The sequence below is a fragment of the Thalia democratica genome, chromosome 6 (assembly GCF_965202585.1).
Source record: "Thalia democratica chromosome 6, ktThaDemo2.hap1.1, whole genome shotgun sequence".
NCBI classification, from domain to species: Eukaryota; Metazoa; Chordata; class Thaliacea; order Salpida; family Salpidae; genus Thalia; species Thalia democratica.
This window is the reverse complement of record NC_139170.1, coordinates 64,963,090-64,990,241: the sequence shown is the minus strand read 5'-3', so window position 1 is coordinate 64,990,241 and position 27,152 is coordinate 64,963,090. Positions and strand designations below refer to the sequence as shown.

The 27,152-nt window shown below is 22.9% G+C and overlaps 1 protein-coding gene and 1 pseudogene across 1 annotated transcript; one reads left to right on the top strand and one right to left on the bottom strand.

Annotated features, from left to right (window-relative positions):
* Positions 1-2,303: 2,303 nt before the first annotated feature.
* On the top strand, positions 2,304-15,410 carry LOC145839340 (uncharacterized). Its single transcript, XM_082946925.1, has 7 exons — positions 2,304-2,807; positions 6,787-6,956; positions 7,204-7,391; positions 9,234-9,398; positions 9,642-9,836; positions 11,645-11,809; positions 15,385-15,410. Exons 1-7 carry the CDS (start codon positions 2,304-2,306, stop codon positions 15,408-15,410), a joined length of 1,413 nt encoding a protein of 470 aa, XP_082803051.1.
* A 1,511-nt stretch (positions 15,411-16,921) lies between these two features.
* On the bottom strand, positions 16,922-26,934 carry LOC145839338 (uncharacterized; annotated as a pseudogene).
* Positions 26,935-27,152: the final 218 nt, after the last annotated feature.

The window sequence follows — 27,152 nt, the reverse complement described above, 5'->3', positions numbered from 1 at the left end:
TACTCGAATATATATTAAATAACTGAAAAAAAAATATTATTATTATGCAAACAATTATAAAGAAATTAAATTAATAATAAATGCTATAAAGTAATGTAAATAGAGCTTTTAAAAACTAGTAAAATCTCGTTTTACAACTTTTAAGCAGTAAGCTTTAAATGCAAAGTTATTTTCACTTAAAAGATTGTCATTAAACTCACTAAATAACCTATTAGGACAAAAAGGAAAACTATAATTTATATTAAACCTATAAAAACAATATTTGATTTTTTATATGTGTTTACAAACAAGGTTTTTTAAATTTAAACGATGTTTATGGTTTTTATTGTTTATGTTTAATGTATAAAAAAATCATTACTAGAAAAATTTAATTATGATTGCCAGAAATTTAGCATTGTGTAAATCAAGCTGTTGTATACGGTTTAGTAGATGTTTTGTTAGTTTCTTAAGTATCAATTTTTTAAACAAAAAAATGACATAAAAAACAGAAGTTTAAATACGATTAGATTATATAGAACTTTAATGGTAACTGCTATTCATCAAAAACTTTTTCATTAAAAAGTTTCGTTAAAATTTTAATGTATTTCTGATTACTGATCACTAATATTACTAGTCTCTAACTGAATATAACGATTTAAAATTTAATAAGAATTTGCTAAATCTAGTTTATACAGGGTGGTCACTCAACCTAGGATCTTTGAATTAAACTAATAAAAAAACTTGGAAAATGAAAAATATGAAAAAAGAAAATGAAACTTTGAACAATTTTTACATGCTAAATTGTGAAATTTCGGTTTGACACAAAAAATCTTTCATATAAATAAACTTTTTTATCATCATCAAAATTTTTTATTAAGAAACACATTTAAAGTAGCTTTACAGTATCATTCAATGTTGTCATACTACTGAACACAGTTTTTAAACTAAAAACAGACCTAAAAACATGTACTTTTAAATAATTTGAGGAAATTCAGAGAACCTAGAAAAAATTTCTTACAAACCTAGCCACCCTAGTTGACTTATAAATGAATTTTAGACATACAAGCAGATTAGGCTATGCTTAAAAAACAGGATAACTATTGTAAGCTATATTATAACTTACGACAACCATAAATTTATTTAACGATAACAAAACAATAAAACTTTCTGACAAGTGGTTCAACTTAAAATGATAATAAATGTTTTTTAAATAGTTGAGCTTTCTTTGAATTATTTTCCTAGTATTTTTTTATATCTTGTGTAAGGTTTTTTGTTTATTAATATATATTTAGCTTGTGTTTTCTTTTGCAGTATCTGAACTTTTTATCTAAAATTTTACTTATATATGGACTAAATGTCAACAATCTCTCAAAGTAATTAAGTTTAACCTTTGGTTTTTTTTTAATGAAGAAAAAAAAAAGAGATATGTTTGCCTTCTAAGCTATTTGGCACTTTTAATAAAGTTGTACTAATAATAATAAAAAATTGTCAGCAATTAAGAAGTGCTTTCTGTCTAATTTATTTAATATCTAACATCTTGAGAAAAACTGTATAAGTTACAATTTACAACTACTGTCAGATACACATAATTTTTAAGCAAAGATTAAAATAGTAATTGAAAATCAACATTTTTATCAAGATTAAAGTATAATTTTATCAATTTTGTTTACTTTAATTTTAAAAGACATAGTGTTTTAAAATATATTTACTTTAGTTAAATTATTAAATATAAGATCACCAACTGATAAAAATATTTATGAACAAAAGTACAATTATTAAAAACAGTTTTATTTTGTAAAAATTAAAGTTTTGAAATAAGTTTGACAAATTTAATAGTTTCTCTGCATTTATTTTAGAATTTAAAAAAAAATAGAAATTAAAATTTTAGTAATATGAATTGCATCTGAAATAAATTTTAGTGTACACAAGTTTTATCATACATTATTGTTTATTTTATTTTCTAAAATTTATTTTGACGAAGTCATATAATTTTTAGTCAATAGGTAATCTAAAAAGTAATAAAAAAGTAAAACAAAACCAATTTTTAATACATTGTAAAATAAGTTGTTATTTAAAAAAAGATGAAATGTTCATTTAGTACTATCTTTTAATAAATAACACAGTTTTCAGATTCAATTTGTTAAGTTTAACAAATTTAGATGATATTTTTCAAATCAAGCAACTGTTATTTAAAAATTTTTTTTTATGGATTCAAAGATATATTAAAACAATAAGTTATTTTCTTAATAAACTTAACTACTTCAGTGTCTGTTTTTTTTCACATTTTTTAATACATAATCAACTTTTAGCTATAAGTTTAAACTATGAGTGATTCTGGTCAAAAAAAAAGTGAAATAGTTGCATTTTGTGATGTTTGCAAGAAAACTTTCAAAACTAAATCCTACCTGAAATTTCACAAAAGAATACATACAGGAGAAAAACCATACAAATGTGATATTTGTGACAAAAAATTTATCATCAAAGGTTACTTAACATGTCATATGTTGGTGCATAGTGGTAAAAAAGACTTTCAATGTTATGTTTGTCATAAAAATTTTGCTAAAAAATCTAATTTAACACAACATTTAGTTACTCACACTAGAGAAAAAGCATTCAAATGTGATATTTGTGACAAACGTTTTACTCAAAAAGGCACTATAAAGACACATATGTTAGTTCATACTGGTATAAAAGAATTTCAATGTGAAGTTTGTGATCAGAAGTTTTCTCAGAAAAGTAATTTAAAACGACACATGTTGACTCATACTAAAGTAAAAGACCATGAATGTGATATTTGCAACAAAACATTTAGTCTTAAAAGTAGTTTAGTAACACACTTCAGAATTCATTTAGGATAAAAACCTTTTGGTTGTGCGGAATGCGGAAAGTGGTTTACTCAAAGTTCTGATCGATGTAAGCATATACGTAATTGTCATAAGGAGTTAAGTAAAAAACAACAATCGAAACTGAAGTGTAAAATACAAAAAACAATTGTTCATGATTACCTCAAGACAATAACTGTATATAATTCAAAGAATAACTATTCCTAGCAATTAAAAAATTTGAAATTAAGTTTATCTAAACATTTTGAACAACTTAATTTAGAATTTTACACTGACGTATGACTTTCTAGCTTAGTTTTTATATATAATATTAAATTATTTGAAATTTTTTATATCTGCATTATAAACTTTATAAACATAGTAGTTTCATATTTTAAATTCATTTTATCGATTCATTTATAAATAAAAGCACGCAAGCTTTTACATTTTATTGTAATATATCGTTTATCAAACAGTAATAAACAATTTAAATTCTGAATTAATTTTGAACTTGCTCATTAAATATGTTTTTATACAACATAAAATTATAATATTGATCAGAGGGTTTATAAATATTATGCAATAATTTAAAATAAAATAATTCTTGAATCGATTTACTATCTAATATTTGTCTTAACAATTAGTCTACTTAGAAGTCTTATAAATGATAAAGTAGAAAGCTCATGTTGTCTTAGTAAACGATTGTAGTTAAAAACAAAAAAAAATTGATGTAATGTTTTATCAAAATCAAATATTGAAGTGCCGGCTTAATAATTAAATTGGTTTTATCTACTCAATTAAAACTAAGTCTATTTATCTATCACAAAAAAAAATATGTATAAACAATTATTAAATTTCACTGTTTACTAATTAGAAAAAAGAGCTATTTATTTATAATTAAATTAGCAATACTATACCACAGATAATCTTGTTAAAAAAATAACATTGTAAATAATAACAATATTGATCTTACAATAACTGCAGTTACTATGATCAAATTTCTAAATAACAATAAATAGTTCTTAGCGTAGTAGAACTTTATTATTAGCTTATCAAAATAACAATGTTAAACTAATGCAATAAAACAAAAATAACACTTACTATAACTTTCTTTATATTTATTGAAACTAAAAGTAGTTTTTTTTTTTTTAAATTTCTTAAAAACACATTTTTATATCGCAATGAGTTAATAATACATAAAAGTCACATCAAAATTATATAAAAACAAAAAGCTGTTAATTTAATGATTATCGTTGTTTATGTTTTTTTAATCCATGATAGCAGTGATTTTTTTGCTAAACTAACCAATAATAAATAAAGATAGTCTAATAAACCATTAAATTTTAATAATATTTTAAAATTTGGGATTATTTAATTAAAGTTATTCTTAAAAAGTTATATAGATTAATGTACTTGCTAAATTTGTGACAAAACAGTTTTTCATAACATACTTTAATGTAAACTTAATGTTTGTTTTCTTTCAAAAAAGGATAATTTAAATAAAAACTTGCACCGTACATGGCAGTATAAAGGACAATTAGATAAATAGTTTAAATAGTTTTTACATCTTTCTCAGTATGTTTAATTTTCAAGGAAAACAAATAAAAAAAAATGTACATTGTACTTTTAAATTCAAATTTATTTAAAAGTAAAAGTCAGAATGTCAATCGTAAGTTCTGCAGTAAATAAATAGAAATAAACTAAATAAATAGCTTAACTTAATGTAGGGTTTAAAATTTAACTTAACTTACATTGAAAGAAATTATAAAAATACAATTTACCTTACTATTTATAAATTGTTAATATTAATACTATACTCTTAATCATAAAGTATATGAAACAATAAATATATAGATAAAAACGGTTTGAAAAATCATTTGTATGTTAGTGCTTCAATTTTTTATGGTCTTATATTAATTAAAACAGTTACTAGTCCTGGACAAGACTAGAATATGACCAAGTGTTGTGCAACTCGATAACCGAAAAGTTATTTCGTACACATTGAACAAAAAATTTTAAGCACGTTTTTTATCAATCAATAAACAGAATTAGTATTAGAAATAGCCTTAAATTGTATTTATATTTCTATTAGTTTATAAAATAAAATAAAATCATTTAGAATTTGAATAAATTGAAACAGTAGTTTGTTTTATAAGTTATTTATTTCGCAAAATATTTATAGTTTATTAATCATCAACTTAAGAAATTATTTAACTGCATTTTAGCTGACAAGTTAGCTATTTGACAAAGGTAAACAACATTTAAAAATTATATATTAATTCATACTGGTAAAAATTATTTTCAATGTGGTATATGCAGACGAAAGAAAAGTATATTTTCAAACTATTTTATTATTTACAAAGACCTAGTAGTTTTCTGTATGTATAAAATAGCTTACTAAAAGTTTTAGTTAACATAAATTTAAATCAACATTAAGTGAATAGAAATTAAAACTAAAATCTGAAAAACTACCTTAACTTAGTAAAAAAGTACATTATATTTAAAAATAAATTTTTTATCATTTTTAAAAAGCTTCCACTAACAAAAGTTCAGCAAAAATAAGAAAATGTCTTTAGTTGAAAAATATAAAAAGGCATTAATTTGTTTACTTGAAAGAATTTGCAGCAAAAATTTAAATATTTAGATAAAATGTAAGGGGCAAATTTTACACTGAAAAATGTAGTGTAAAGATATATAGGTTAATTCATACCAAAGAGATGTTAATCTCTTTATGTTATATTTCTGAAGAATTGTCTTATCGAAAACGTCTTTATAACTAAAGTTTTTTTATTAAGATGACTTGAAACTTTTTTGTCTGTTTTAATTTCATTAAACAATTTTAAAAGTAACAACAAGCTATATAGAAACAAATAAGTAATTTTCTTTGGATCACATATATTAATATGATTATTTATCATTTTTTATCAAATCTATTAAAATTATTTATAGTTGACTTAGTAAAGCATATAAAATGTCTGATTTTAAAATTTTTGTAGATTTTTTTATTCTTTTTTTAACCTAATTGAGTTTTAGAGTTTTCCTCTTAGGAGAGGAAACATTTAGTGATTTTTGTATAGTTAAAAAACAAACACTGATTTTCTAGTACTACTTATGACATTTGCAAATAGATTTTCTTTTAAATGTCTCCCTTTAGCTTACTAGGTTATCTTACTAAGCTTACTTACAAAGCATCACATATTTAGTATAACAAGATTAAATTTTAAAAAAAAAGAGAGTTAATTAATTTAACAAAAAAATTAGCTAGATTAGCTATTATTATTTACACCATAGAAAAATAATTAGATGCGTTGTAAGTAACAAATCTTTCACTAAAAAAAGTAGTAAGATATGTAAGATATATAGGTTGATTAATACAAAAAAGAAAGATTCTCAGTGTTAATATTTTAAAGAATTTTTCTAATTTAAAATTTTACTATATCTAAAATTTGTTTATTTAGATTTTTTTAAAATTTTATTCTGTAAAATTCTTATATAATAATTTAATAATTAACAAAAGTTATATAGAAACAAATAATTATTACTTTTTTTATCTGAGTTTAAATTTTATTATTTAACCGTTTAACATTTTTTTCTAATCAGTTTCACTAAAATTAAGTACAATTAGTGTAGATAATAAATAACAAAATGTAATCTTTTAAAATATTTGCAAATATTTTTCTTCTAACTTGTATAATTTAAAAGAGGTATATATTCAGTGACTATCGTATAATATAAAAACAGTTAACAATTTTCTATAACTACTTATGACATTTGCGAATATATTTTCTGTTAAGTGTTTTTTAGTGCTTGTTTAGCTTAGAACTAAATCATTAAAGTAAATGATTAAAAATTTTAAAATTTCATTAGAAAAATTTTATAGTTGATTTAATTAACAAAACTTTAGCTAGATTGCTTTAATTATAAATGTTTTCTGTCAAAATAAAGTAATACGATCCGTATAAGTAATTTTTGTGATGTCTGCAAGAAAAATTTCAATAGTAAATCCTATTTAAATGTTCACAAAAGAATTCATACGAGAGAAAAGCTATATAAATGTGAAATTTGTGATAAAAGTTTTATTCAAAAATGCAGTTTAACAAGACACATGATGGTACATAATGGTAAGAAAAACTTCAAATGTCATGTTTGTGGAAAGTATTTTTCTGAGAAATCTAACTTAAAGAAACACATGGTTACTCACACTAAAGATAAACTTTTTAAATGTTATATATGTAACAAAAGTTTTGCTCGAAAGTTTCATGTAAAAAAACACATGTTAGTTCATACTGGAGTAAAAAACATCATGTGAAGTTTGCCAGAAGAAATTTTCTCGAAAAAGTGAATCAAACCAACATATGTTGACTCACACTAAAATAAAAGCTCATAAATATGATATTTGCAGAAAGAAGTTTTCTTGGAAAAGTGGTTTAGTAAGTTACTTTAGAAGTCATTTGGGAGAAAAACCATATGGTTGTGCAGAATGTGGAAAATGGTTTACTCAAGCTTGTGCTAGAACTAGACATATTCGTAATTATCATAAGGAACTAAGCAAAGAGCAACAATTTGAACTGAAGTGCAAAATACAAAGAAGTATTGTTCATGACTATCTTAGGAGACTATCTGAATACCACTCATATTATTGTTAGCAGTTTGTTTGCGGTTTATAAACTTTGCATTACAGCTTATAAAGTTTAGTTTTGCAAATCACAATTCGCTGTTTTGCATCAGTCTACGAAGCATAAGCTTTGTTTATTTGTTTTGAATAAGCTAGTTTTGTTTATTGAAAAAAAATCCATTAAAATTATAATATTTTTAATTTATAGATATCTATACTTTTTAAAAACCTTTATTGTAAAATAGAAAAACACGAATTAACACAGACTTTGAAGTCTAATGAAAGTGTTATGTATTATTTTTGTCTTCAATGTTTTTTACTCCATAAATATAGAATGTTAATTATTTTTAACTTAGTGTAAAAAATATTAAAATTTATTCTAAATTAAATAAAAAACTTTGTAAAAATTTCGAAACAAAGTATTAATTACTAAACGTCTGACTAATATTTATAACTATTGTATTTTTAGAAACGGTTTTTATATATTTGAATAATACTGAAATAATACGAAGCGTAAACCACTACTTTACTTAAAAAGTTTTGGTAGTTATCTTTTTTCATCTACTTGATTTACTTTTTAGAATCCGGCCGGATTAGGTAGATCAATAAGCGTGTTTAAAAAGTCCTTATACCATTAATTCTAAAAATGATAAAAAAGTATTTAAAAAAGTATATAAAGTTTTTTTTTCTTTAAAGTTTTGTATTTATTGAATATTTTAATTATTGATAGTTTAAATTTAATAAAAATAAATAAAAAAGGCGTTTATCAATTTAATTAGCGATTTTTTGTTGTTGCATTTAATTTTTAAAAATATAAAAATTTATTTATAAAGTAGCGGACAAAAGCCATATTTAAACTAATGTTTTTAAAATCTACAAAAAAGGTGAAGTAAACCATACTTCGTTGTTCAAAAACTATTTAATTGAGGAAAAAGCTATTTATTAGTGCACTAATTCTTACATTGTAGAATCCTACAAATTCAAAATGAAATAAAAAGTAAAGTTTTTAGCCTGTTTAGAGTATAAGTTTACATTTTTAGTCGAATAATTTAAACTCTAAAAACTTGTAAATAAGCATAACTTTACGATTTAAATATTTACGTGTCTAAAGCTTTATTATAAAACACGTCTTAGTTAATTAGTATTTAGTATATTTGTAATATTTAAAACCTAATTTACTAACCTTAATATTAGCTTTATAAGAATAGTGTCTAAATGTATTTTCATTATTATATTAAAGAAAGTATTATTTCCTTTATTGTAAGTTTCATTGAACAAATATCATAAAACATAAAAATGCAGATTATTCATTTTGTATTAATTACTAATGTTTTGTTTATTTCTTGATAAAAACAAGTATATAAAAAACACAGTCAGTTATAAGGTAGTATTTTAGTAATACTTTAAGTATAAACTAATATTACATATTTACTATTTAAAATAATTGTTTAAACTAAACTAGTCAATTGCTTTTGACTATATTATAGTAAAATCAAAAAGCTTTATTTTTTACGATTGACTTAAGATATGTACCAGCTTAAAGAAAAATAAATAAATAAAGTAAATAGCTTATAAATATATTTCAACAATTAGTGCTATCATTAAACAATACGTTTTTTATATCAAACTTTATTTTTTCGCATATTTCATTGTTTAAGTTGAATAAATTAACAAAACTTTTACTAGTTAAGTTATAGCGATGCATGGTCAAAATTTAAGTAAAAAAGAAGTACAAAACAAAAGTTATATTTGTGAAATTTTGAAATAAACATTTATAAGAAAATTTAGTTAGTCACAATTTATATTTAAAACAACAGAAATTATTGTTAAAGATAACAACCGATCAGAAAACGAATCGTATTTCAATTCATCAATTCATTCAATTCATCAAAAAGCTCATACGGAAAAAAAGACATACGAATGTGAAAATAAAGATTTTGTTAGGAAAAGCAGTTTAACAAAGCACATGTTGGTGCATAGTGGTAAGAAAGACTTTAAGTGTGATCTTTGTAGCAAAAGATTTACTCAAAAGTCTACTTTGACTTGTCATATGTTAATACATAGTGGAAAGAAAGAATTTCAATGTATAGTTTGTTTGAAAGAATTTGCATTTAAACATGCATTAAAACAGCACATGGTTACTCATACTAAATAAAGAGCATTCAAATGTGATGTATGTGACAAACGTTTCACAAGTATAGGTAGTGTAAAGACACACATGTTAGTTCATACTGGAACAAAAGATTTTCAATGTGAAATTTGTGAGAAGAGATTTTCCCTAAAATTTAATTTGAATCGTCATTTGCTGACTCACACCAAAGTAAAAGCTCATGAATGTGATATATGTCGAAAGAAGTTTTCTCTTGAAGAAAATTTAGTTAATCACTTTAGAATTCACTTAGCAGAAAAACCTTATGGATGTGCAGAATGAGGAAAATGGTTTACACAACCTTCTGGTCGAAATAAACATATACAAGGTCATCATAAGGAACTAAACAAAAAACTACAGTTAAAACTGAAGTGTAAAAAACAAAGAATTGTTGTTCGTGACTATCTTAAAACAATAGACGAATACAATTCTAAATATCTTTAGTGTTAGCGGTTTGTTTATTATTTAATGAAATCTAAGAATAATGGTATCACATATTAAATTATGTATAAATAAGTAATAAAAAAATCTTTATACTTATCTGTAATGACTTATTTTTGTGTAACATAGAATATGTTTAATGTCATATTTGCATATTCTAAAAAATAATTAAAATCTATTTAAGTTTTCTTTCCTAATTCATTGTTTACTTTATAAATAATATTGAAAAGAATGTACACTCTAGAGGCAGTAATTATTACGTTTATAAAATTTTTTATTTTTCTTAATTATTTTATTGTTCGTTAACTAATAAAAGTTTATATTTATTTGACAATAAAACAAATTTTGATAACAAGTTTAGTTTAATTTTTAAATCAAATAAAGATAAAATGATTAAATTCAAAAACACCAATTAAGACTAAAGAGAATAATATTCAAATAATTTCTTAGTCAATCTAGCTACAATAAGTGTAATAAATTTTACAACTACTTCTACTATTTCTACTTATTTGTATTTATTCTTAAGTTAAGAAAGTTTACTGCTTTACCTAACGATAATTACTGAATTTTGAAATTTTGATTAAGTGAGAATTTTTCTAATAATGATTTATTTTACCTAATATTTAAAAAAAAGTTAATGTGATTTTTTTTTTTTTGATAGTTACACAAACAGTATAGCTTAATTCGCTAAAAGTTATTTAAAAAAAAATTAACACATGATAGCTACAATTTAGACAATTAACAACTATTTTAAATATTAGGTAAAAAATTTAAATTTTACACTAAAAAAGAATTAAGCATTTAGCCCAAATTGTTTTGTGTTCTTGAAAAATTTTGATATAAAAAAAAACGGTTTTACATTATGTTTTAAATGTTGTTTTGCCAATTAACACAGTTTTTTACGAAAGACTTAATTTTTAACTACAGCTAGACCTAAAAACGTATACTTTCAAAAACTGGGAAGAAATTTAAAATACCTCGAAAAAAATTCTGAAAACCAGTTGCAACCAAGTTTATTTATTCGTTTATATTTTATCTTTTATTTGAACTACGTTAGCAAAAGTTCAGATAATCATTTAACACAAATCAGATATATAGATAAGTTAGAAAAAGGGTTATAAAAATAAGTTTTAAAACTAACACGCTTACGGTTTTTAATAAGTATTTTAAATGACTACTAAACAAACATGCTAATATTTTTTATAAGTATTTGGTGTACAAAAAGACCTCTCGATCATCTACTCATACAACACATATTTGCAAAGATTCTTGTGATGTTGCAAAAGACATTCCTAACTAAATTTTACCTGAAACTTCACAAAAGAATACACACAGGAGAAAAACTGTACAAATGTGATGTTTGTGATAAAAGATTTATCACTAAAGGTATCTTAACAAATCATATGCTGGTACATAGTGGTAAAAAAGAGTTTCAATGTATAGTTTGTTTAAAATAATTTGCTCATAAACATAGATTGAAACGGCACATGGTTACTGACACTAAAGGAAAGAACTTCACTTGTGAAGTTTGTGACAAAAGCTTTACACGAAAATAGCATGTAAAGACACATATGTTAGTTTATACGGGTAGAAAAGAATTTCAGTGTGAAGTTTAGGAAAGGAAGTTTTCTCAAAAAGGCAGTTTAAAACTCCACATGTTGACTCACACTAAAGTAAAATGTTATGAATGTGATATTTGCATGAAGAAGTTTTCAATGGAATGTAGTTTAATCGATCACTTTAGAATTCACTTCGGAGAAAAACCTTACGGTTGTGCAGAATGTGGAAAATGGTTTACTCAAAGTTCGACTCGAAATACGCATATACGTACATTTCATAAGGAACTAAGTGTTATTCAAGAACTAGAACTGAAGTGTAAAATACAAAGAACCATTGTTCATGACTATCTTAAGACATTATCTGAAAACAATTCTTAAAATAGCTATTGTTAGAACTTGAGTTGTTTTGAAACTAAGTTTATCTAACCAATTCGAAAACACAGCATATAATTTTACACTGACGTATAACACTAACTTTATTTCTTTATTTACATTGAGTTAATTTGATTTTTTTAAATCTGTTTAAAAATCTATATAAACATAGTATTATTATATTCTAACTTTTAAGTGATTTTTATAAATAAAGGTACAAAAGCTTTCGAATTTAATTGTACTATATCGTATATTAAACTCAAATAAACTGTTTAAAGCAATATATGAATACAAGTAATAATTATTGTTAGCAGTTTGTTATAAACTTAAGTTTTTTGGTAGACTTTAAAATTATTTATGTAAAATTTTGATAGTTACTGTTTATAGTTTTCACTAAATTATAAGCTCTTATTTTTGTTCATAAATTTTATGATGGAGCTACATGAGTTTTGAAAAATAATCTTCAAAATCTAAGAAAATGTAAAATGTTGAATTCTTATATCTTTGTTTATAAACTTGTATAAGTGAATCTTATTTTAAATATACATAAACCATAAAAACTGCTTATGTGTAATATTGTACAATAAGTATTTTTGTATTGTATTTCTTATGAAGGAACATCTATTGTAAAGTTTGTGATCAGAAGTTTTCTAAATATATCATTTAAAACGACACATATTGACTCATACAAAAGTAAAAGATCAAGAATGTGATATATGTAAAAAGAAGTTTACTCAGAAAGGGGATTTAGTCACACATTTTAGAATTCACTTAGGAGAAAAACTTTATGGTTGTGCAGAATGTGGAAAATGGTTTACTGTTCACTCTTCTCGAAATAGGCATTTACGAACTTGTCATGAGGTACTAATTAAAGAAGAACAAGTGTGAAATACAAAGAAGTATTGTTCATGACTACCTTAAGACAATATCTGTATACAATTCTAAGGTGATCTATTGTTAGCACTTAAATTATTTTGAATTGTAAACATTTTAACAAAATAATTTATCATTTCACACCGATTTATAACACTCTTGCTTAGTAATTTAAAAACTAACTAATTTATTTAAATTGTAAGAAACCTGGTTTAATATGTTCATACTTCAAACTCGATTTTTTTTTACAATTAAAATAACGTAAACTATAAAACTGATATGCAATATATCGGATATTAAACTAAAGTAAGTATTTTAAATTTTTATTCGCTTTGAACATGTAAATTTAATATGCTTTTCTATAATAACAAATTATAATGTTGATCTGAGCGATTATAAATACTATGTAATAATTTAAAATAATAATACTTTTGGAATTGATCTTAATACTTATGTTTATATTATTAATAATTCTATTTCAAAGTGTTATAAGTTCTTAAGTTGATGACCTAATGTTGATTAAAGAAACTATTACAATTAGGAATTTTAAATTAAACTTAATATAATGTCTTATCTTTAAAAACGTCTTTGGTTTAAAATCAACAAATAAATTTTTGTTGGAGTAGTGGTTAGACTGTTTATAACTAATTAAGTTTGGTACAATTCTTTATTTTGCTTAAACCTTATTTCCTATCAGTTTTAATCTACTGCTTTGCTTTTACATTAGGCCAAATAATTATTTGTAGATTTTAAATAATATTCGAACAAAAAATATTCGTATTTGTTATAATAGTTATAAGTGTTTTAAAAGATGAAATATAAAAGTTTTCAATACTAATTTATTGAGTAGTTTAATAAAACGTTCATGCCAGTAAATATACTTCTTGTTTAAAATTATCCTAGATACAGAGATATTTAAATTTAATACGAGTTTTGTTGTAATTTCATTTTGAATATATTTTTTAAACTTATAAGTTTGTTTTCTTAATCCACGAAGCAAGTTTATAAGTCCTTGTAGTTTTGAAAATAAAGACAACAAATAAATTCTCTAAAGAGAATTTTTCTTAAACAAAAACTTGTTAAGAAAAGCAGCAAGACTACATTTACTAATTTAGATGAAAAATATAACATTTTTGGGTGAAATAGTTGTTTACTCCCATTAGTTTTAAAATTTTTTAATAAGCTTTCACTTGTTATATAAGGACTAATTATTTAAGTAATTTGATAATTTTTTGTGCTTTTTTGCAATTAGAAGTTTGGTATTTAAAAATAAGATAACGCTCAGAAATGTATACTTTATTAATACAAATGCATCTGAAGTAAAATTAAATGTATACAACTTATTTTTATATATTATTGCTTGTTTTAAGTTACACATTTTATAATTGATTTTGAATTAGCCATGTACTTTTTAGTCAACAGGTAATCTAAAAAGTAATATGAAATAGATATTACAACAAATCAACCTTAATTTATTTAAAAATAATTTGTTATTTCAGAAATAGATGATACGTTAATTAAGTACTATCTTAAAATAAAATGGACCTTTTTTAGCTTCAATTTATTAAGTTTAACAAACTTAGATGAAAAATTACAAATCGAGTATTTTTTTTTATAAAACAGTTTTTATTGATTTTAAAGTTTTAATTAAACAATTAATTATTTAATAATAGAAATTTAGTACTTCAATCTTCCACTATTGAACATAACTTTTAACACTTAAGTTCAAACTATGGGTGATTCTGGTGAAAAAAAAAGTAACATGGTTGTTAAAAGTGTACCTTGTGATGTTTACGATAATATTTTCATTACGATATTTATTGATTTTGTGTTTAACTATATACATTTTGTTAAATAAGCATAGTTTTCATAACTAATAATTTTTTGATTTGATAATTAGTTTATTATAAGCAATAAATTAAAATATAACTTTTAGTTTTTATAGCATCATAATATAAATTTAATGTATAAAAAGTGTTGAACTAAAACCAGTTTGGAAATTTTCGATGGTTAAAATAAAGTAAATATTTAAATAAAATAAGTAAAAATATTGGCATACTTATAAAATATAAACAATTTAATTTTTTTTTAAGTTTTTTGGAACTACTTTAAGTGCTAGCTTATCTAATCCCGCAATTAAGCTGAATCATAAAATCGTCTAAAAAAGTTCTTTAGAATTATTCTAGCATAAAGTTTCATTATCAAAAAAAGGTAACACTATCTTAGTTGAATATAAAAAATAACATTTCCTAATCCGAGTTAATAAGTATTAAGATCAATGTTTAAGTTTCAAATAAAAACTTTTAGAAAACTATTATTAAAAAACAAAGTGAATAGTTCAATATTGCTAGATTACTTTGAAGAAAAGATGTTTTATTGTAGTTGAGAGTAGTTTACTAGAGAATAGGGCAACTTTTAAAATCTTTGTTAAAAAGTTTTTTCAGCGTATAGCACAAATAATCTATGTGTAATATCGTGTTATTTTTGAATCCATTATGAAGTTTTCTTTTGCCATTATTTTTAACAGTTTTCTGTTAAGTTTAGTTATTTATTATAATTTTTTTATTTATTTAGGTATGAACGATATCTCGCAGCGTTAAACTTATTTTTGATGTAATAAAAATCTGTTTTAAATGAGTTTTAACAACTTACTTACAAAAAACAAGTAAAACAAAGGTTTTTTACGACAAATATTTTTAAGTGTGCTCTTAGATTGATTTATTAACAAAAAATACAAAATTTAAAATGTATAATTTTTGTAACTTTCGTTTCGAGAGTTTTTTCTTAGTTCAATATTAAAACTTATTAATTTAAAAATTCTAACAAAATCAGGTTGTTAAAATAAATTAACTTGTATAATCTTGCCATTGAAAAAGATTTTTATTATATGAAATAAATTATATTCAGTACAGATACTTAATTTTGATAATCAAATGACTTTTTCAAAGCTATTACAAAAAATTCATAAAATTATATATTTATTTATTTATAATCTGTCTTGATTGTATAATAGTGCTAAAATCTTATTACTCAATTCTTAAATTGTTACTTTCTGTTTGTTTTTTAACACAAAATCAGACCCATTCCTAGGCAAAACGTTGAAAGATATCAAAGTGGTGTGCACTTGAGAACCTAGAAGTTCTTCGTGCACTAGGTCCTAGGACTTCATAATTTTGAACGTGTTTTTTTGTCATTCAATAAAGTATAAGATTGTAATCTTAAAACTTTATTGTTAAATTTGGTAATATTTTTTTAATTGGATTTGTTGATTATGACGAAGGAGTTTTTAAGTAATTACAACTGTCAATATAGTTTAATTTCCCAAAAAGATAACAATTACAAGTTACAAACTTCTGCTATATATTAGAATTAACATAAGGTTGAATATAAAGTGTAAGTGATTTAAAAACGATTTTATGTTATTGTTAAATTTCAATTAGTTTCAATTTGCTAGTATTCTTAAAGGTCAGTCTGACTGAATTTTGCGGACTCAGAAAAAAAATTATTTAATTTGTTTGATTAAGGTGGGTTAAGGATAAGGGATCAAAAAAAAACAATCTTTAGAAGACTTGCTGTCTCTGACTGGCTTATTTTTCAAAGAATTAGCGTAAAGCATTAAATAATTCATTCTTAATTTTATTAAAATTAAAAAAAAAAAAGATAAATTGATTGCAAATAATCATTATAGTTTATTACAAAAAAAATTAAATTTAAAATATTTAGTTAAATTTGGCTCATTTAATTAACAAACACATTAAAATTGAATTAATATAAAAATCTTTATACACAATGTATTGAATATATTTTCCTTTTAGTTATAAAACTAAAAATATATACAGAAGTATCGTACTTTTATAAATTAAAAAACCTTCAGACCAAAACAATATAAAGCAATTAAGAAAATCAAAACATCATCGCTTATAGTATAACTGCAACATTGGTTATAATCTCTAATCATCAACTACTTTCATAACACACTTAAAAAAAAAAACTTATTTTAGTATTGCTTCAAAAGAAGAGAATTTTAATAGAAAAAGTTATGTTAAACGAGTTATTGATACATTTTCACAAATCTTTTTTAGTTAAATAACGAACCACCATCAATAAAAAGCTATTTAGAATTGTAGTCAGATATTCTATTAAGGTATTCAAAAACAATACTTCTTTGTATTTTACACTTCAGTTCTGATTGTTTTTCTTTACTTAGTTCTTTATGATAAGTTCTTATATGCTGATTTCGATTTGAACAATCAGTGAACCATTTTCCACATTCTGCACAACCATAAGGCTTCTCTCCTAAGTGAATTCTGAAATGAGTTACTAATTGACCTTTCTGAATAAAGTTCTTTCTACAAATATCACATTCATAAGCTTTGACTTTAGTATGGGTCAACATATGACGGTTTAATACACATTTCTGAGAAAAATTCTTCTCACAAACTTCACTCTGATATTCTTTTATTCCAGTGTGAACTAGCATGTGTCTATCCACACTACTTTTAAAAGTAAAACTTTTGTCACAAATTTTACATTTAAATGCTTTTTCTTTAGTATGAGTAACCATGTGTCGATTCAATGCATCTTTACGCGCGAATTCTTTTAAACAAACAAAACACTGAATTCTTTCTTACCACTATGTACCAGCATGTGCTTTGATAAGTTTACTTTTCTAGCAAAAATCTTGTCACAACTATCACATTTGAATGGCTTTTCACCTGTATGAACTCTTTTGTGAACAACCAAAATATATTTAGTTGTATAATTTTTATCACAAACATCACAATTGTATGGTTTTTCTCCTGAATGAACTCTTTTGTGTCTGACCAAACTAGATTTATATTTTAAATTTTTCTCACAAACATCACAACTAATACTTTTAGCATTTAGAATAACACTTTTAGGTCCATGTTTATCCATCGTTAAAATTGTTAGAAAAAAGCTACTTAATGTGAAAATTAAATATAAAGCAATATAACAAGATGTTTATCAAGTTTCTTATCCAATTTTAAATAGCATAAAAAATATATACAAATGATTAATCTACAATAGGTTTTTAATAAACCAGATTTTATTATTGTCTTTTTATTGTTCATTGTTTATAAAAATTTTATGATGATTATTAGCCTATTAAATTCTATTAGTTTAAAAAATTCTTGATTTTTAATTTGCAAAAATATAACAGTTATATAAAAATGTTTCTTAGTTTATTCAAAAACAATCATTAACTTTTAAAAATTGGTATAATAAATTACTAGAAACTTTATCTCAACACACTAAACTATTCCATGAAACTATATTTTATTATAAAAGACATATCCTCATGTTATTGTTATTTTATTTAATAAATGCAATATGATTTCTTTTTTCACTTCACTTAAGCATAACAAAAATACTACTCATTTTTAGTAGAAAAACTATGTAATCATTATTTTTTACAATTATGTAACTTAGTTATTAGAATTCTATTAATAATTTTATTATAAAAGTATACTTACTTTCATTTTCAAAAATTAGTTATTTTGAAATGAACGTTTTTAATACCTATATCTTTATTTACTTGTGATTATTGCGAAAGCAGAAAAGAATTGTAATATAAATTTAGCTAAAAGCTTACAAAATTTCTCTTCAACTAAATAGTTGTAACAATAATATGTTTAGTTTAAAAAAGGTAAGTCTTATAATTAAAAATATCTTGTGACTACTAAGTAAAAAGTATTTGTTAGTTACTTAATAAAGTTTTTCAAAATAAAGCTTATACTTTCATTTTATTTAAGAATTAAAAAACATAACTATGCTTTTAACACGTATAAAAAAATAAAACAACTATAAAGTAAAATGTGCTTATCATACATTTTTATGATTGATGTTCTTAGCAGTAGTTTAGGTCATTTGTTTTAAAATTCACATAGAATTGTTTCAAAATTCTTTCACTATATATATTTTAAATCACGCACTGTTAAACTTATGACATACATTTTATTTTAATTACAAAGAATTATTAAAACAACATTGATTCGCAATGTGCACTTGAAATTTAAATTTAAACAGTGAAATATTAAAAATAAATTACTTATTACAATAATAATAAACATCTAACTACGCTTAATTAATTTATCATATTAACTTAAAGTACTTATCACTAGTCAAAACTGACATAAAATAAAACTATCTAATCATTTACTTTTTAGATTAGTGTAACTTAGATGTTAAAATCATATTATTGTTATTTAGTTCGTGTTGCATTTACGAATTTTAAATTCAAATAGGTTTTAATGAAAACTTTTACTTGAGTTTTTCTTTGCAAATAAAAAATGCAGGAATAATAATTAGTAAATAAAAAAAACAAGTTCTAGAGTAAGTTGAAATAAAAAAAAATAGCGTTAATTTCCCAGTATTTAGATTATTTTACAATAAAAGTAATTTTTTGATGCTTTGATAGAACCTTTCTAGTTTTACTATATCTAAAATGTAATTATTATATAAATTTGTACAAGCAAATGTTCTCTATATCTAAATTTTATTTTATCAATTTTAAGTATAAGTAAAAAGTTTTAGACAAACTCATTATTGAGGTCATATTTTAATGCAAGGAAATGTACTGTAGTAGCATTAAGTAATCGAGGTAATCCTTTTGCAAGTTAAAGTCTGCAAAAACGAACTTGACTTCAATAAATATTGATGACAAAATAGACATCTATATTTAATTCATGGTAGTCTCTGTGTTAGTTTGTGCTAAAATTAGAGTTTGTTGTACCAACATAATTAAGTCAGTAGCGTTAGAAACATTAATATGTTCAATCAATCAAAATGTGTTAAAGTAAAGTTGCTACATATTTATGGTTTCATAAACTATGGTTTTAAACATATTATTATTTAGAACTGTTTTATGAAAAAGTAAAATCTAAATGTTTAATATTTAATATCAAAAAATATTACTTCATATTTCTTTAAAAAAATTATTGAAAAATTTAAAATGGCAAAGGTTATAAATTTTTTTTAAATAACTTAATATAAATTCTACAACTACTTAAGTCTCACAATTAAAAAATGAAAACTTTTCATTTGAAATCAACTAATAAAATGTGTTAAAAATTATTATTTTTGAATAACTACACAACTAAAAAGGTTTTATTTCAAACTTTGAAAGTCTTAGATAAAAACATTTGTTTTTACTTTAATAGCATTAATAAACTATTTTTTTTACAATTTATAAACAAGTTGTAAAAAGTATGTTTTCAACGTTATTTAGAATTAGATTAAACTTTTAGCTATACTGTTGGAATTGAGTTTGTTTGATAAAGTAATTTGTCTTTATATCATTGAACATGATTTTCGATTGCCAAGAAAAGTTACTTACTAATTTTTATTAGTACTTGGTTTTAAGTTTTTTCCTATGTATAAATTATTTCGGTATTCACTTATAGTTAACAAACAAAGGCAACTTTTTTACGTTGTAAATAGTTACAGAGCTTTGTATTTTTATTTAACTTTTTATACTAGAATTTGAAGAACTAGATTTCATATAAAAATTTTAGATTTAATTTTACTAGTGTTTTCAAACTATATAACATTTTTAAAAATTTGATGAAGGTTAGACATTTATGTAGCAGACAGTTATGTAATATTTCAGAGTGTAATATTAAAAGATACTTATATTCTTGAACAAAAATACTGTGCATTCCTACTGAAGAAAGACACTTATTTAAAGTATTGCGTAAACATAAAATATGAGGTAAGTTTAAGACTTTATAACTTTTATAATCCTTTTATCTAACTCAGAGTTGGCAAACTGCAGCCCAGATCTAAAACTCAGCCTTAAAGTAAATTTCAACCAAAACTACACTTGAAAAAAAGTTTTTATTGTAATAAAATAGTTATTCACAATGAAGCAATAAAATATTTTTTATTATATTTTATAATTTTTTATTAGCTGTTTTATAACGATATAATTTATTAAATAAACGTGACACGCGAGCAGTTTTTATTTTAAAATAGATTGACTGCAGCTTTGTAAACCTAAAATTGTTAACTAGGTTTTCTAACAACAGGTCATTAATAATGTCTTCCTAAATCGAGCTCATTTTACAATTACATAATTATGCATTTATTTGTCATAGGTAGACAAATAACAACTCAAATCTAGGTAGCCATAATGTTTACAAAAGTAGACATGCTATTTACATAACTTAGAAAACTGATCACGTCAGGACACTACCCCGGAGTCTTCTGATTAGATGTAAGACGCCTTCTCAATTAGGCCACTCAGTTATCTGAGAGAATTGAATTTGTAGTGTTTATATAAGTAAAGTCTACATAAAATAAAAAACGACCGCGCCAGGGATCCGAACGCGGAATCTTCGGATCGCACATCTGACACCTTATCCATTGGGCAACGCGGTCAACTGAGAGAATTGAATTTGTATGGTTTATGTAATTGTAGTCTACAAAAGCCACAAATTATGTTGAGAAAACTAAATTTGCAGTGGTCTTCCATACTAATAAAATCATTTTTAAAGTTTTATTTTTGTTTTACTTGACAAGTAAATATTAAGTATTACCATTAATTTTTTTTAAAGTTTTTTTAACTTGTCTTATACTTAAAACAGGACAGGTTCAAAATCCATCCGCAATCAAAATCCATCCGCATTCAAAATCCATCCGCAATCAAAATCCATCCGCAATCAAAATCCACCCGATCAAAATCAACCCGAGGCAAAATCCATCCGATCAAAATAAACCCTAGTCAAAATCCAACCGATTAAAATCAACCCGAGTCAAAATCTACCCGATCAAAATTTTCCCGAGTCAAAATTCATCCGATCATAATCCACCCAATCAAAATTAACCCGTTCAAAATCAACCCGATCAAAATCAACTTGTTTATTATAAGTAAAAGTAAATGCATTTTTTGAACAGTTTTTTAATAAAAGTAAAGTAATCAAGTCACTTTTCTACAAACTAAAAATTATTTATCTTAAATATTTTAAAAAGTTAAACTTTTTACTATCTATTAACTGTTAAAAACATAACTTAAACATTTTGTTGTAATTAAAACATCTGGCAATTTTTTTCCACTAACAAAATATAGCTTATCAAGCAAAAGTTCTACAATGTGATTTTTAAAAAATATCAAACAAGAAACTGTGGTTTTAAATTTTATCTTAAAATAAACAGGTTAGAAGACGCGAATTTAAGATTTATTGTATCAATAATGTGTTTTTTTTATTTTGTTAGTTCCAACTTATACTAATTTTTTCGTAGAATATTTTCCGCGTAGGGATTATTCGGTAAGTATGACCCGTTACTTAAAGATGCAATTTGAAAAAAAGGGTAAAGCTTAAATAAAGTTGACCAGACAATAGCGTGAAATATAGGATTAAAAATATTTACAAAAAGTACAACAATCATTTCAATAACAGTTAAAAAGTTAAAACGCTCAGTAGAAGCTTGTCGATAACTAGCTATCAAACAAAACACTTAGTCACTACATTTAAAAAAAAATTGTAATATATATTGAAAAGTTGGTTTAAAAATTCATTATTTTCAAAGAAAAACATTTATTTTTAATGATAAAATATTGATAAAGAAATTATTGATGATCTTAAATATCAAAACTTAAAAAAATGACAATAATTAAGATACATTTTTCAACATTATTTTTTTTTATTTATTATAAAACTCACAAAAATATGTTTTGATTGAAGCGATTGAAGCCAAAAATCTAATTAAAAAGATTTACTTTGAGACGTGTAAATTCTAAAATATTTAAATGGCTTTATTTTCAAATATAAGGTTTTTCGCATTGAAAAATGAGTATGATAGTACTTTTATTTAACCTAGCATAAAAGTAAAGATGTAAATAAAACTTAAAAAGTTAAATAAAATAAATAAATAAAATAGTTAGGCATAGTCAGCATTAAACAATTCAAAACTTTTTTGTTGATTTCATAACAGATTTTCAAAAAAAACATAATTTATTATGTTATGATTTAATGAAAATCTTTACCTTTCATTAACATTTATCAAACAAACGATTATGAATATTATAAAGTCGTAAGCTAACTAATTGAAAAAGTATCTCTGACAATAAACTTGATGTAGTTACCAATACAATCTAGAATTTTATAAGAAGTATATAATCTTCACAGCCTTGAGAAGTATTACTTTATTTTCATACTATCACACCTAATTAGGTGTTTACTTAACTATTTGGTCATCATACTTTATACAAAGGTCAATATACACTATTTTTATATCTGATTAACAAAATTAAATTGAGTTGAAATTACATCTCAAACTTAAAATATGTAAACAATACAATATACACATTTAACCCCTTTTAAAAAAATTATCATAAACCAGAGGTAGTTAATTTCAATTAAAAAAGTTTAAATATTTCTGGTGTTCCTGATCTGTTGTTAAACTTTTGTAAAGAGCTTTGTTGTTTTCAGCTTACTTTTTCATGGTTAAAGATTTAGTTTATTTGCATAAAACAATAAAGAAGGAAATACACTTTTTTTCCTAAATTACCCGTATCTAATATTTAAAATGAGCATGCAATGTACATATTTATCCTTTTTTAAAAACTAAACAAAACCAAAATCCAAGTTTTTTCTAAATACGACTAGTTTTTCTAATCAGTTGTTATCTTCAGAAAAAAATTTGTTGTTTTCAATATAAATTTTGACTAACTGGATTTTCTCATTAATTTTTATTTCAAAATATCACAAATAAAACTTTTGTTTTGTACTTCTTTTTTACTTTTATTTTGACCATGCATAGCTATAACTTAACTAATTAGAGTTTTGTTAATTTATTCAACTCAAACAATAAAGTATGAGAAAAAATAAAGTTTGTTATAAAAGAACGTATTGTTTTAATGATAGCACTAATTGTTGAAAAATATTTACCAGCTGTTTGCTTTATTTATTTATTTTTCTTTAACCTGCTACATATTTTAAGTAAATCGTAAAAAATGAAGCTTTGTGATTTTACTATATTACAGTCACAAGCGATTGACTACGTTAGTTTAAACAATTATTTTAAATAGTAAATATGAAATATTATTTTATACTCAAAGTATTACTAATCTACTACCTTATAACTGACTATGTTTTTTATATACTTGATTTTCTTAAGAATTAAATAAAACATTAGTAACTAATACAAACTAAATAACATGCATATATTTTTCGATGATATTTGTTCAATAAAACTTACACTGAAAGAAATAATACTTTGTTTAATATAATAAAGAAAATTCAACTAGACACTAATATTCATAAAGCTAATATTAAGATTAGTAAATTAGGTTTTTAATGTTATAATTATACTACACTCTAATAAACTAAGACGTATTTTATTATAAAGCTTTGGACATGTAAATATTAAAAACGTAAAGTTATGCTTATATACAAGTTATTAGATTTTAAATTATTCGACTAAAAGTGTTTACTTATACTCTAAACAGGCTAAAAACTTTTCATTTCTCTAAAGACTTTGTAAAACTTTACAATGTAAGAAAAAAACTGTAAGCAATATATTGAATAATCTTTATAATTTTTTACTTACATTTAGTTGCTATAACATAGAAGCTTAAAATTTTTTATTTCACATTTTCTTCCCAATAAGAGCACTTATGAATGACTTTTCCTGAGTTAAATATTTTTTGAACAACGAAATTTGGTTTATTTCACCTTTTTTGCAGATTTAAAAAAATTAGTTTAAATAAGATTTTTGTCCGCTATAAGTAAATTTTTATTTCTAGAAATTAAAAGCTACCACATTAAACACTTGGTCATTATCTTTAAAAAACTTTTATAATAATTAAAAGGTTGTTCTACAACGTCAGCATATTTAAGGAAATACATTTATTGTTTAAGATAGAAATGTTTTAAATAAATTATGTTTAATCTTAAACCTCATAACTATAAAATTGTAAAAGAATTATAAAAATATTTTTATCAACTTTAAAATTGTTTTTAAACATTTTTACTATAAAACTCGTAAAATGATTTGTTTAGAATATTTCAAATAAATCAACTTAAGTGTTGTGCAAAATAACTGATCAAAGAGATAAGCTTTAAAATATGTCAAATTTAAAAAAAATTAAATGTTTTTTGTAACAAATATAATACTTTTCGCATTAAAATATTAGTAGGAAAATAAATTTATTCAATCTAACATAACAGCATAGTAAAAAGCAAGTATTATAGTGATACTTACATCAAAAAATTTTATTTTGATAGTATTACAAAAAGTAGTGCTACACCATTTTAAAACGCCTGATTAAATATGTGATTATTGTGAAAAGGATTTTTATCCAAAAAAATAAAGTTGGAGTTTTTGTTTGTAATTGCCTAAAAACAACAAATATACTTTAACTATTATTTTTATTTAGTATAAAGGATAATAATTCATTTTAATAGACTTTTCGAATTTGAAAATTTAACAAAAAAGTTTAAAAATACATAGATTCTCTTTTTTTAACGATTTAATAAATTATTATAGTTTTTCTTAATTGAACAACCTAACAAAATATTTAATCGTTATTCTTCAAGTTAAATTCGTAACTAGTATTCAAGAAATATTTTTTTATTTAATTAACACGAAAACTAAACTGAACTTCTTATCTGATTGTATATTTTTATTTATATTTTCTAATAACTTAACGAACATTATAAAACAAAATAATTAAAAAAAAATTATTTAATTCAGAAATAGTGTTTAAATACCATTAAGGTATAATAATAAATATAAACTTATTTTTAATTATTCAGTTATGATAGCTTGATAAATTACGATACAAGTAAAAAACTGTTCTTTCAATATAATTCGTAACTGATGTTTTAAAATCACCTGATTTATTTTCATTTCTAACAGAAATAAACAAAATTTTTTATAAAAATTTTATAAATTGTACAAAGTAAAGTAACGAAAGAAATAAAATAAAAGCAAAGTATTTTTTAAAAATTATAATTACTATCTCTAGACCTTACACATCCTTTGAAATTTATTATAAAGTAAACAACAATTATAGAAATTAAATTTTTTTATAGATTTTAAAGATTATTTTTAGAGTATGCAACTTTAGATATCAAAATATAAAACTATACACAAAATAAATCATTGCAATTTAGTATATATATATTTTTTATTTTCATTTATACACTATTTAACAAATGTTTAATGTTTTGTAATGTTATATTTTGAATAATACTCATACCGCTAACACTAAAGATATTTAGAATTGAATTCAGATATCGTTTTAAGATAGTCATGAACAATAGTTCTTTGTATTTTACACTTCAGTTCTGATTGTTGCTCTTTACTTAGTTCCATATGGCATGTACTGATATGCCTATTTCGACCAGAAGCTTTAGTAAACCATTTTCCACATTCTGCAAAACCATAAGGCTTTTCTCCTAAATGAGTTCTGAAGTGTGTTACTAAGCTACTTTTATGTGAAAATTTTTTCTTGCAAATATCACATTCGTAATTTTTAACTTTTTTATGAGTTAACATATGTTGTGTCAAAATATATTTTCGAGTAAACTTTTTCTCACAAGTATCACATTGAAAACCTTTTATTCCAGTATGAACTAACATGTGTGACTTTACACTACTTCTTCGTTTAAAATTTTTGTCACACAAATCACATTTGAATGCTTTTTCTTTAGTATGAGTAACCATGTGTTGTTTTAATACATGCTTATGTGCAAATTCTTTCAAACAAACATAACACTGAAAATTTTTCTTACTACTATGTACCAACATGTGTTTTGTTAAATTACCTTTTTGAGTAAAAGTTTTACTACAAATTTTACATTGGAAGTCTGTGATACCACTATGTACCAACATATGTTTCACTAAATTACCCTTTAGACCAAAATTTTTACTACAAATTTGACATTGGAAGTCTTTTATACCACTATGCACCAACATATGTTTTGTTAAACTGCCTTTTTGAGTAAAACTTTTATCTCAACTTTCACATTTATACGGCTTTTCTCCCGTATGAATTCTTTTGTGAACAAGTAATTGTGACTTACACTTAAAGATTTTTTTGCAAACATCACAATCAAAGCAACTTCTATTGACGTTATTAACATAAATTGTTTCCATGTTTAATCGTATAAACCTAAATTGTTTATTTTCTTTTATTTTACTTATACACGTTAATTAAAAACATAATACATTTGTTGTTAATATAAAATTTCCTTATAATTTATATAAAATTTTAAACTAACTACTGTTTAAGTAGTAACATGTTCAAACTGTAATAAACTATTGTTAAATTTTTTTGGCTAATAGGTATATATTATCAAGTTTACACTATACTT

Bases quoted from the DNA above. Each gene is read 5' to 3' on its own strand.
- LOC145839340 (XM_082946925.1), top strand. From the start codon at position 2,304: ATGAGTGATTCTGGTCAAAAAAAAAGTGAAATAGTTGCATTTTGTGAT. The intron at 7,392-9,233 runs GTATTGTTCATG...TTAAAACAACAG, and splicing joins GAAGTGCAAAATACAAAGAA to AAATTATTGTTAAAGATAAC. The intron at 9,837-11,644 runs GTGCAGAATGAG...TTTCTCAAAAAG, and splicing joins AGCAGAAAAACCTTATGGAT to GCAGTTTAAAACTCCACATG.